At 43.7% G+C, this 12,934-nt stretch overlaps 1 protein-coding gene across 3 annotated transcripts in view; it reads left to right on the forward strand.

Moving 5' to 3' along the window:
* The window catches only part of LOC144509162 (TOM1-like protein 2), a 115,841-nt gene that overhangs the window by 84,422 nt on the left and 18,485 nt on the right, over positions 1-12,934 (forward strand). For all 3 annotated transcript variants that reach the window (XM_078237584.1, XM_078237585.1, XM_078237583.1), the window contains exon 12: positions 12,265-12,340. In XM_078237584.1, coding sequence (XP_078093710.1) covers positions 12,265-12,340 — 76 coding nt within the window. The remainder of the gene's footprint in view (positions 1-12,264; positions 12,341-12,934) is intronic.

Consider the following 12,934-nt stretch of genomic DNA (forward strand, 5'->3'; position numbering starts at 1 on the left):
ACTGACAGTGACCCAAGCCGGGAATTGAACCCGGGCCCCTGGCGCTGTGAGGCAGCCGTGCTAACCACTGTGCCACCGTGCCATTGTTGGAAATTTCACTGATGCTGAGATGATCAACGTCCGTGTTGGAAATTAACTGTGTCTCTATTTTATGTACTCGTTTGTGAATTCTTCCCATATCTGGTGCAGCGTTAGGAAAATAATGTGGAGTAGATCATTCAGTTAGGTCGTGGCTTATCCACATCCCAACTCTGTTTAGTTCCATACCCTTATGCAACAAAATCACATCAGTCACAGTCTTGAAAGAGCCAATTGGTCCCTTGTATCTGTTAATGTTGTAAATCCTGTGACAATTGGGTTCATTCTCTAGCTGTAATTAAGAGCAGCTAATATTAATTGGGGAAAGGTTAGGGCACATGGATAAGAGCCTGTTCTCACCTGTGTGGGGAGAAATTGTGCGGAAGGGGGAAAAAATGCACAGAAAACCAAGTATATCGTGTGCTGAAAGCAGACTGGCTCCAGCTTCTTCCTCTACCAGATGCCTGCTTAGCACATTATCAGAGGACTAAAATCAAGATGGATGTTGAAAACTGAATAAGAAATTTACGTCTCTCTCTCTCTCTCTCCTGATGAAAGTAATGCTCCCCACAGCCTCTGGTACAAAATGGCTGAGGGTTGATTATCCACTTTTCTTTCGGAGAATGAGCAGAGGAAAAATGAGGTGGAAACGTGGACTCTGGTTACTTCATTATCCAAGAGAAAGCAAGGTATGGCCTTGGCTTTGTCAGTAGGAGGAAGAAAGTAAGACTAGAAATAAAATATTTTCAGAGCTGGATTAGGGTGACTTGCATACTGAAGAGGGATTGGCTCTTTATGGTTTATGGATAGGATTTACAAGAAAGGCTTCCAAAAGATCATTTGGGTGTTGTCAACTTTTGATAAATTTAAGGTGGACAATCCATCCATGGTGGAGTATATAATGGTCTTTGATAGATTGTGTAAGAGATTGACAAAGAGATCTCTGGATCTGTACTTGCGTTCGAGTTACTGGATCGTGCACGGATTTCGTGAGGACCAGACCTCTGATACTGACGGGAGTTCACTTTTATGGAACTGATTCTCCTGTAGACTAAATGGCTGCTGTCCTATAAAAATCATCTTCTGGGGGAGCAATCATTCCCAGCTGCCATCAGGTCACAAACCGATAACTTGGCAGTGATACAAAGAACAGAGGACTCCATGGTTGCTGAATTTTGCGACTACCTGTATGAAGACAAGAGTTGCTGCCTGAGGCGGGTGGCACCTTCAGCTGTGTTGTGGATCAGACAGAAAGCAAGACTGGAATGGTAACCATAGGTGTATGAACCCTAGAAATTGACAGAGAATGATTAACAGGTGTTTTCAATGTGATTCAAAATATCATCTATGCAGCAAGTTGTCCAGAGTGCAAGAATGGAGTCTTTGAGGTAACGCACGATACGGACATTTCTGACACTGAACGATGAGGGTGACTGACCTGAAGGAATTGTATTTGTTAATGGTAGCCCGAGTTCAGTGGTAAGCATCTTGGTCATTGATTCATTCAGCCGTGTGGTGTTGGATGGTGATTGCAACTTTGCAGTGGGTTTATTGGCTCAATTGCTATTTGGACTCTCTCGACAAGGGCGACAATATGGGCGGCACGGTGGCATAGTGGTTAGCACTGCTGCCTCACAGCGCCAGGGACCCAGGTTCGATTCCGGCCTCCGGTGACTGTCTGTTTGGAGTTTACACATTCTCCCTGTGTTTCTGTGGGTTTCCTCCCACAGTCCAAACATGTCTGGGTTAGGTAGATTGGCCATGGTAAATTGCCCCATAGTGTCAAGGGGGCTAGCAAGGTAAATGTATGGAGATAGGACCTGGGTGGGATAGTGATTGGTGCACACTTGATGGGCTGAAAGGCCTCATTCTGAACTGAGGGAAAAAATGTGAATGAGATGAGATTAAGAATTGATGTTGCGAGGTTTGAAACAAATGTTGGAGAAAAAGAAATATATTTTATTCATTCGTGGGTCATGGGTGTCGCTGGCTGGTCAGCATTTATTGCCCATCCCTAGTTGCCTGAGGGCAGCTGAGAGTCAACCACATTGCTGTGGTCCTGGAGTCGCATGTTGACCAGACCAGGTAAGGACGACAGATTTCCTTCCCTAAAGGACATTAGTGAACCAGATGGGTTTTTTCCGACAATCGACGATGGTTTCATGGTCATCAGTAGATTCTTAAATCCAGATATTTTTTTATTGAATTCAAATTCTGCCGTGGCAGGATTCGAACCCTGGTCCCCAGAACATTAGCTGAGTTTCTGCTTTAATAGTCTAGCGATAACACCACTAGGCCATCACCTTCTGCAAATCTCCAAACACAAATGGGTAGATACAAGCCATCAATTGTCTGACTGTTTTACCAAAAGAAATGCTTTGAGTGAGAAGATATTGGTCTTAAAAGAAGGAAGCCCCAGATGTAAGTCTTGGGAGTGTAAGATTTATTTCTATTTTCAGTGTTCTTAATCTTGTCTTGTTAATTTTCTCTCAAGAAATAAGGGAATCTGTTAATATTGCAAATGCTGTGACAATTGTGTTCGTGCTATAGTTGTGATTAAGAGCAGCTGATAGTAATTGGTGAAAGGTTAAGGTACAGATATTGGAACTAGTGAGTAGGAGAAAATAGTCTGCACTTAACTCAGAATATCGTGTTGAAGACAGGCTGGCTTCCTTAACATCCTGAGCTGGCATCTGGTAAACAGCTTCCACAGCCTTTTGGGGCAGAGAATTCTAGATTCTGCTACCCCTTGTGTGGGAAAATTGCTAATTGATTTCCCTCCTAAATGGCCTCGCTCAAATTTTAAGATGGTGTCACCTTGCTCCTGATTTCCCCAAGGGAAAATTTCCTCTGTATCTACCCCATAAGATCCTGCTTAACATTTTGAACATCTTTTGATCAGCACAGATTTACCAGAATCTGTTGAAGGGTTGAATTGATAGCATAGCCTAAGCTTTACCCCTTGGGGCAGCACAGTGGCACAGTACTTAGCCCTGCTGCCTCACAGCGCCAGGGACCTGAGTTCGATTCCCAGCTTGGGTCACTGTCTTGTGGGGAGTTTGCATATTCTCCCCGTGTCTGCGTGGGTTTCCTCCGGGTGCTCCGGTTTCCTCCCACACTCCAAAAGACGTGCTGATCAGGTGCATTGGCCGTGCTAAATTCTCCCTCAGTGTACCCGAACAGGCGCCAGAGTGTGGCGACTAGGGGATTTTCACAGTAACTTAATTGCCTAATTGTGGCACTAATAAATAAAGTTTGCATAGAAGAAGATTTAAGGGATCTAATTGAGGGGTTTAAGATGACAAAGGAATTGATAGAGAAATTATTTCTTCTGATTGGTAAAATCCACCTGAGGAGATACCTTAAAATTAGAACTGGGCCACTGGGTATGAGGTCAGGAAGCTTTTCTTCATGGAAGTATGGAACATTCCTTCACTCCCAAGCAGTTATTGAGTCAGGGTAATGGAGGATGGCTATGCTGAAGACACTTGGAGTGGAACAGGGTATTGGATGAGGTTGGGTGGAGTTTCCCTGTCAGTCCGCGGCTAGCGGGGTGATGTTTGCGGGGGAGGGGGTCTCCACCTTTCGGCAGCGTTCCCTGGCCATGGGTGCCTTCTCTACTTTCCTCGGCCTCTTGTACAGGATACCCGAGTGTGACACTCGGCCGATGCGTACAGAGTGGCCAAAAATAGTGGAGAATCGGAAGATTGGGAAAAGATTAAGAAACAACAAAGAACGACTAAGAAAGCGATAAAGAAAGGAAAGATAGGTTATGAAGCTAGGCTAGCTCTAAATATAAAAAATGATATAGTAAAAGCTTTTACAAATATATAAAAAGGAATAGAGTGGCAAGAGTGAATGTTGGACCCTTGGAGGACGAGAGGGGAGATTTAATAGTGGGAAATGAGGAAATGGCTGAAACTTTAAATTTTTTTGTGTCGGTCTTCACGGTGGAAGACACAAATAGTTTACCGAATATTAACGATAGAGGGTTGGTAGGAGGAGAGGTACTCGATACAACTAATGTTACCAGGGAGGCAGTGCTTGGTAGACTAACGGGACTGAAGGTGGACAAGTCCCCAGGCCCGGATGGAATGCATCCCAGGGTACTGAAAGAAATGTCAGAGGTAATAGCGGGTGTGTTAGTGGTTATTTATCAAAATTCGTTGGATTCTGGGGTAGTGCCGGCGGATTGGAAAACGGCTAATGTTACGCCGCTGTTTAAAAAAGGAAATAGACAAAAGGCGGGTAACTACAGGCCGGTTAGCTTAACGAGTTGGGAAAATGCTGGAATCTATCATTAAAGAAGAAATGGCAGGCCATCTGGATAAGAATGATTCGATTAAGCAGACGCAGCATGGATTCATGAGGGGAAAGTCGTGCTTGACGAACTTGTTGGATTTTTATGAAGATGGGACTAGTGCGGTTGACGGAGGGGAACCGGTGGATGTGGTGTTTTTGGATTTCCAAAAGGCATTTGATAAGGTGCTTCACAAAAGGTTGCTGAAGAAGATTGGGTCACACGGTGTTGGGGGTAGGGTGTTAGCGTGGATTGGGGGATTGGCTATCCGAAAGGAAGCAGAGAGTCGGAATAAATGGGTGCTTTTCTGGTTGGCAGATGGTAACTAGTGGCGTGCCGCAGGGATCGGTACTGGGGCCTCAACTATTTACCATTTATATAGACGATCTGGAGGAGGGGACTGAGTGTAGGGTAACAAGGTTTGCAGACGACACAAAGATAAGTGGAAAAGTGAATTGTGTGGAGGGCGTAGAAGGTCTGCAGAGAGATTTGGACTGAGTGAGTGGGCGAGGATCTGGCAGATGGAGTATAACGTTAACAAATGCGAGGTTATTCACTTTGGAAGAAATAATAGCAAATTGGATTATTATCTAAATGGAAAGAAATTACAACATGCTGCTGTGCAGAGGGACCTGGGGGTCCTTGTGCATGAGACGCAAAAACCCAGTCTGCAGGTGCAACAGGTGATCAAGAAGGCAAATGGGATGTTGGCCTATATCGCAAGGGGGATAGAATATAAAAGCAGAGATGTCTTGCTGCATCTGTACAGGGCATTGGTGAGGCCGCAGCTGGAATACTGTGTGCGGTATTGGTCCCCTTATTTGCGGAAGGATATATTGGCCTTGGAGGGAGTGCAGAGAAGGTTCACCAGGTTGATACCAGAGATGAGGGGTGTTGATTATGAGGAGAGACTGAGCAGATTGGGTTTGTACTCGTTGGAATTTAGAAGGCTGAGGGGGGATCTTATAGAGACGTATAAGATAATGAAGGGGCTGGATAGGGTAGAGGTGGAGAGATTCTTTCCACTTAGAAAGGAAACTAGAACTAGAGGGCACAGCCTCAAAATAAAGGGGGTCAGTTTAGGACAGAGTTGAGGAGAAACTTCTTCTCTGAGGGTGGTGAATCTCTGGAATTCTCTGCCCACTGAAGTGGTGGAGGCTACCTCGTTGAATATGTTTAAATCACGGATAGATGGATTCCTGATCGGTAAGGGAATTAGGGGTTATAGGGATCAGGCGGGTAAGTGGAACTGATCCACTTCAGATCAGCCATGATCTTATTGAATGGTGGGGCAGGCTTGAGGGGCTAGATGGCCTACTCCTGCTCCTATTTCTTATGTTCTTATGACATAGAGCAGATTTTGTGCCCGACCTCTTAAATAGGGAATGATGCTGGGTAACTCTGAGTGAAAGAAGAGGGAGGAACTTATCTTGGGTAGGAACATCAACTTCATTTGAAGAAATAGATCTCGAAAGGGAATCCTGTGCAATGAGCTGGAATAGTCAATAAAAATTCAATCCCTTGCCAAACAGCAAAAGCATGTGAAGCAGCATGTGTAGCCATGCAAGTATTTGGAAGTGTCATTTCAAAGAAATGCAAGATCTCTGAATTTAATCCTCGTGTACGTGTGCTTGGGTCTATTTTCAGGCGTTCTATTTTTGTTTTGAACCTGTCGTGTGAAAAAGCTCCTTCAGTTGCAAAGTAGTTACTAGTTGTTGGCTTTTGACGGAGATGTATTTGAAATGCCTGAAGCCCTTCGTACCATTTTTCCTCATCAGTCTGTTAATCGTTGCACTTTTCTTCTTCATTGACGCCATTGTTCACGGTGGCCCGTTCACGGATCCCCACTTCTTTGAAAAGTTTAACCGCAATAGGCCCAGCCCAGCCTCCTTGAATTGGACTGGGCTAAGATGAAATGGGTTTGATTGAGTCCTTCGTTTAAGAACATGTGATTTTGAAACTTGGCTCGAGCTTATAAAACGGCAGCAATGGTTTTGATCGAGGTCCTGGAATTGTTATACTGCACTACTTATTTAGGTGAGTTTGGAGCAAATGATACAGATTTTCATCCGAAATGTTACTTCTCTAATGCATTGATCCTGTTAACTGCAGTTGGGTAAAATGGCTGATTAAAGTTCCAGTATTTTAGAATCCTCAAGTTGATAACGGATTCTGCATGTGTACATATTACATGGGTAAGATGGGTATAGAGGGATATGGGCCAAATGCGGGCAACTGGGATTAGCTTAGGGGTTTTAAAAAAAAAAGGCGGCATGGACAAGTTGGGCTGAAGGGCCTGTTCCATGCTGTAAATCTCTATGACTCTGACATATATAGATTTTTGTTAACTCCCAACGTATACAATCATATTTTAATGTTTTATTTATTATTGTCACAGGTAGGCTTACATTAATACTGCAATGAGGTTACTGTGAAAATCCCCCCAATTGCCACACTCCGGCACCTGTTCGGGTGACACTGAGGGAGAATTTAGCATGGCCAAGGCACCTAACCAGCACGTCTTTCAGACTGTGGGAGGAAACCGGAGCACCCGGAGGAAACCCACGCAGTCACGGGGAGAACGTGCAGACTCCACACAGACAGTGACCAAAGGCTGGAATCGAACCCGGGCCCCTGGCGCTGTGAGGCAGCAGTGCTAACCACTGTGCCACCCCATTATTTTATGTAGAATTACATGAAAGTCCAAGCACACAACTGGGCCTAATTGGCCTAGTGTCAACCATTTAAGTTCCACACAAGCCTATTCATCTAACCCCATCAGCATATGCTTTTATTCCTTTCTCCCTCGTGGCTATCTAGTTAGTACATAAATGCATCTGTGATATTTGGCTCTACCACCATGGCAGGGTATCTCAATACTGTGGAATTAACAGCCCGTTCCAGGGGGGAACTCTGGAATGTTTCTCGTCCTGGGCCGCCACAAGGGTACGAAGTGTTGCCAGCTCCCGTAGCTTGAGCTCTGTTTTAAGGAAAGGCTTTGCAAAGAGGGAATGGATGACCAGACAATCATGGAGGACAAGGCACCCCTTGCAGTAATCCCTGGTGTGCACCTTGCTGTCCAGCTGTCCCTTAGGATGTGCAGACATTAAAGAGGGTGCAGAATAGGAATGGTTTCCATGATGTTGATAGATGGAGAAGTTGGGTTCGTCCTCCTTGGAAGGTTGAGAAGAGATATGATAAAAGTGCTCAAAATCATGAGGAGCCGAAATAGAGAGAATCTGTTCCCATTGCAAGAAGGGCCGAGAACCAGAGGACAAGGATTTAAAGTGGCTGGCAAACAAACCAAAGGTGACGGGAATAAGAAATTGGTTAGGGTCTGGAATGAACTGCCATTTTCAGTCATGGCTTTCACAGCGGTATTGGGTAATTATTTGAAGTGCTACGGGGAAATGGTGGGGGAGTGTTACTAACTCTTGCAGAGCACTGGCACAGAAAGGATGGGCTAAATGGCCTCCTCCTGTTCTATGAACCTATTCATTTCACTCTGGTGAACAGACCAAGAGTTACTTTGTATGAATAGCTACCACACTTATTGGGACTCATTTTGAGACTTGTGTGAATAAATATTTTTAAATATTGAAGTAAATTGCTCAACAGCCCTATTCAATGGATAAGCGAAAGATGGAATGTATGGACTAGAAGCAGTAATGCATGACTTTCTGTGCCTGCTACTAAAGTTGCCTTACGTGTGCACAGTGCCTCTAACTCTCCTGTTCTTGATTCTGTATCATGCACCAACTGTAGATCTGTCCGATGTCTCCCTTCCTAATTGCAGGCTTTTTGAACTGGGAGCTCTGTCTTGGGTATTGAGGTGTACCATGACCAGTTCGATTTGAATTCAGTTGTCTTGCTGTGAACCAGGAGCCCTTTGATTCCATTTATATAGAAATCAGATTGATTTATTTGCTATAAAATGAGGTGAGAATGAGCTGGAATACTTTGCGTGGAAGAGCAGTGGAAGTAGGTTTGATCGTAACTTTTAAAAAGGGAATTGGATTAGGGAATTGGAAACAGTTTGCAGGCCTATGTGGAAATAGCGTGGCAGAACAGGACTAATTGAATAATTGTTTCGGAGAGTCAGCAGGCATGACAGGCCTAATTCTGTGCTGTAAGATTCCATGATTGGCAGTGTGGTTTTGTTTAGTTCCATGGTTTCCTCCCACCCCCACCAGATTAGCAAGTAACGAGTCAGCAAGGGCTCCCGCTTGAGTCTCTTTGACTGCTGGAAAGGACACGGTTGTAATGCTGCCTAGTAGCCAATAACATTCGCTCACAGTTGGAGAGTGACCAGTTGGCTACTTGGGAATGTCCATTGCCTCCAGATCAGTTTCAGCATAATTATGTGTGTTCAGAAGAGGAAGTGCAATTGGAAGGGAAAGATGAGGTGAAAGGTCAATATAAGGAAGACTTGCCATGTGTTCAAGTGCGTCACTTCATAGGAACATGTGTCATTTCATGTCATGTGACTCTTGTGGCATGATGAGTATCACTTTAAAAGAGGCTGTACCTAAAGCCTAAGATGGGGATTGAAATGATCTCAATGTTGTGTTGGATATCAGACACCTGAATTCTGGATTTGTTACCCCATCACCTCTTGAGTCAGAAGATCATAGATTTAAGTCCCACTTCAAGGCTTGAATATTTCATCTAGACTGACCTGAGGGAGAACGACGCTGTCTTTTAGATTTGATCTGAAATTGAAGCCCTTTCTTCTGGTTCTCCTGACATTGATCCTTATCGCATTCTATCAAATTAAATACTTGACAATTTATTTCTGTGCTGGGTGTGGGACCTTGCGGTTTGTAAATTGGCTGCTGTGTATGTCTAATGACTCTGTTGAAACATAATTATTTGGCTGTGAAACCATGTCGGATGTCCTGAGTGTTTGAAAGGTTTTGCAAGTATAAATGCTGAACCTTTATTTGGACAATTTACTGCAAATCTGTTTAATTAGGGTTTCAAAATGCTCAGTGTCACCTTTTTTTGAGTTTTAACTGCACACAGCGGAGGGACGGCACAGTGGTTAGCACTGCTGCCTCTCAGTGCCAGGGACCCAGGTTCAATTCCAGCTTGGGTCTCTGTCTGTGTGGAGTCTGTACATTCTCCCTATGTCTGCGTGGGTTTCCTCCCATAGTCTGAAAGACGTGCTGGTTAGGGTGCATTGGCCATGCTAAATTCTCCCTCAGTGTACCCGAACAGGCGCCGGAGTGTGGCAACTAGGGGAATTTCACAGTAACTCCATTGCACTGTTAATGTAAACCTTACTTGTGACACTAATAAATAAACTTTACAGCATTGATGAAACTTTACTGTCAACAAGAGTTAATTAATTGTTAGCTTACTTTTGCCTTTTGCATTGGAATAGAGGAACTGGTTTGATAGCAGTGTGATACTTGACCATGTGGTCCTCCTTGGCATAGTTATAGCATCACTTCTGTTGTCCTGTTGCCCTTGAATGTGTGCACATTGTATAGATAACACAAAATGGGTGAAAGGTTCTAAGTAGCTGATGGGCTGAATGGCCTGTATGCAAATTAAGCTGTGCACCTGTGCTTTAGTGGAGTAACATTTATCCCCTTTAATCTGTTCCACAATTCAATGAAATCATAGCTGATCTGAGATTTAAATTCTGTATACCACTTTTGCCCCATATGCCTTAATACCCTTTTGGTTAACAAAAATTCCATCAATCTCCGGTTTAAATTAGTAACTGATTATTTGCTGAAGAAAGTTCCAAACTTTTTACCAAACGTTGCACTTAGAAGCAATTCATAACATCACTCCTGAAAGGCCTGGCTCTAAGTTTCAGGCTGTGCCTTAGTCCCAGACTCCAGTGCAGTGGAAATAGTATCTCTATCTACCCTATATGTTCCCCTTCGTAATATCCTGAAAACTTTGATCAGATCGCCCCTTAACCTTCTGAATTTCAAAGACTGTAAGATGTTACGACAGATGACCAAAAGGTGTCATCTGAACCTCTTGATTAAAGTGGGATATAAAACAGCATTTTGCTTGAGGAAATTAAAACACAATTTCACTTCAATCCAATCACTTTCAAAACGAACCTAGTATCCTTAAAAAAATTTCTGATTTGCCGTTATCCTATTTGTTCTTTACTGTTGACTTTTATGGCCAATTCTGTCACCAGTGGAGCGGATGCTTCCGCTGGTGGGACGTTCTAGGACGAGAGGTCTCATTTGCCTCAAACTCATCAGCTCATTTTTTGATTGGCTGACAATCAATAAATAAACCAGTGGTTAGCACTGCTGCCTCACAGCGCCAGGAACCTGGATTCAATTCCGGCCTTGGGTGACTGTGTCTCTGTGTAGAGTGGAGTTTGCACATTCTCCCCGTGTCTGCGTGGGTTTCCTCCGGGTGCTCCGGTTTCCTCCCACAATCCAAAGATGTGTGGGTTAGGTTGATTACAGTAAGAAGTTTAACAACACCAGGTTAAAGTCCAACAGGTTTATTTGGTAGCAAAAGCCACACAAGCTTTCGGAGCTCTAAGCCCCTTCTTCAGGTGTGTGGGAATTCTGTTCACAAACAGAGCTTATAAAGACACAGACTCAATTTACATGAATAATGGTTGGAATTGAGTCTGTGTCTTTATAAGCTCTGTTTGTGAACAGAATTCCCACACACCTGAAGAAGGGGCTTAGAGCTCCGAAAGCTTGTGTGGCTTTTGCTACCAAATAAACCTGTTGGACTTTAACCTGGTGTTGTTAAACTTCTTACTGTGTTTACCCCAGTCCAACGCCGGCATCTCCACATCATTAGGTTGATTAGCCATGCTAAATTGCCCCTTAGTGTCAGGGAGACTAGAAGGGTAAATACGTGCGGCTACGGGGATAGGACCTGGGTGGGATTGTTGTCGGTGCAGGCTCAATGGGCCAAATGGCCCCTTTCTGCACTGTGGGGATTCTATCATTTAGTCAGCACCCTTTTCTCGTGCAATATAAACTGCTTTTCCCTTTGAAATTTGATATTCTTGCATCTGTCTTGATGTGTGCAAGGCGAAAACTTTGGTGGCACGTTTCTCTTTTTCAGCAATCTGTTTAAGATCCATGTTGACGCGACAAGTATTGGACTGAGTACAGTACTCAGTTGTGAAAAGAACCTGTTTAAATTTTATATTTCCAGCATCCAGAGTATTTATTCCATTTTTATTTCAGTAAAGTGTTGGCTATCCTGTGATGTTCCCAAGTGATCAGCAGTTACTTGTGTTCCATCAACAATTTGCAATTATATTTTAAGTAAACACAATAATTAGGAAGGCTAATAGAATATTATTGTTTATTGCAAGGGGGATGTATACAAAAGTAGGGAAGTTCTACAGGACACTGGTGAGACCACATCTGGAATAATGTGTACAGTACTCAGTCACATTTCTCAGTTCACTGCAGCTAGCTCTACATTCATTCTCATACAATTGCCCTTATTTAAGGTTAAAATACTAATTTTGGACCCACTCTTTTCCGGTGGCACAGTGGTTAGCACTGCTGCTCACAGCGCCAGGGACCCGGGTTCGATTCCTGGCTCGGGTCACTGTCTGTGTGGAGCCTGCACGTTCTCCCTGTGTCTGCGTGGGTTTCCTCCGGGTGCTCCGGTTTCCTCCCACAGTCCAAAAGACGTGCTGGTTAGGTGTATTGGCCATGCTAAATTCTCCCTCAGTGTACCCGAACAGGCGCCGGAGTGTGGCGACTAGGGGATTTTCATAGTAACTTCATTGCGGTGTTAATGTAAGCCTACTTGTGACACTAAGTAAACTTAAACATCACGAACCAGCTAACTGGCCCCACCACTGGTTATGGAGTCTAATTAATCAACAAGGACATGCTAACTGGAGAATGTTGGTTCTGTTCCAGTGTAAAATATGAAGAACCACAGGCAATTGAAGGGCTGGCGGGAGCACTGGATACTCGACAGCAGAACACCGGAGCAGTGAGTGTTATTTCAAATCTATTTCCTATATGCAGCTCATTAAGTATTAGAATGTAAGTTTCTACTGATATATTCTCCAAGTTGAGGATTTGATCCAGTTGTTTTGCATTTGCCTAAGCAAGGTGAGTTTCACTTCATCAAAATCATTGAGAAATTTAATTTAATTTAGTGCTCTTCCAAAACAAAGGGGATCTGATCGTTGTTTAAGTATATTCTCATTTTATTTTCAAAGTACAGATGAAATTTGTACATTTGGAAGTTTTTAAATATTCTGACGTGTTGTTCCTGAGAGGAGAGGGAGCTGGTTGACCAATGCAATGGTGCCACAGATTGGTAGAATTTGGGTCTGTCTTCAGCACCTAGACAATGTTTTCCAATTGCAATAGATGAGATGTTGAGCAGTGGTAAAGGAACAGTGTCTATTGACACCACTATTTTCAGCAAACAATTCTCTGAACAGAGCAGTGCAGCAAACAGTCTACAGATTCTATTTAAGAAGAGTCTACCAACTAGAACATGTAACCAAAAAATTACAGCAATATCTGATAAATGCGGCACAGTGCAGCCTCACAGCACCAGGGACCCGGGTTTGAC

Source organism: Mustelus asterias, chromosome 21, assembly GCF_964213995.1.
Source record: "Mustelus asterias chromosome 21, sMusAst1.hap1.1, whole genome shotgun sequence".
Lineage (NCBI taxonomy): Eukaryota > Metazoa > Chordata > Chondrichthyes > Carcharhiniformes > Triakidae > Mustelus > Mustelus asterias.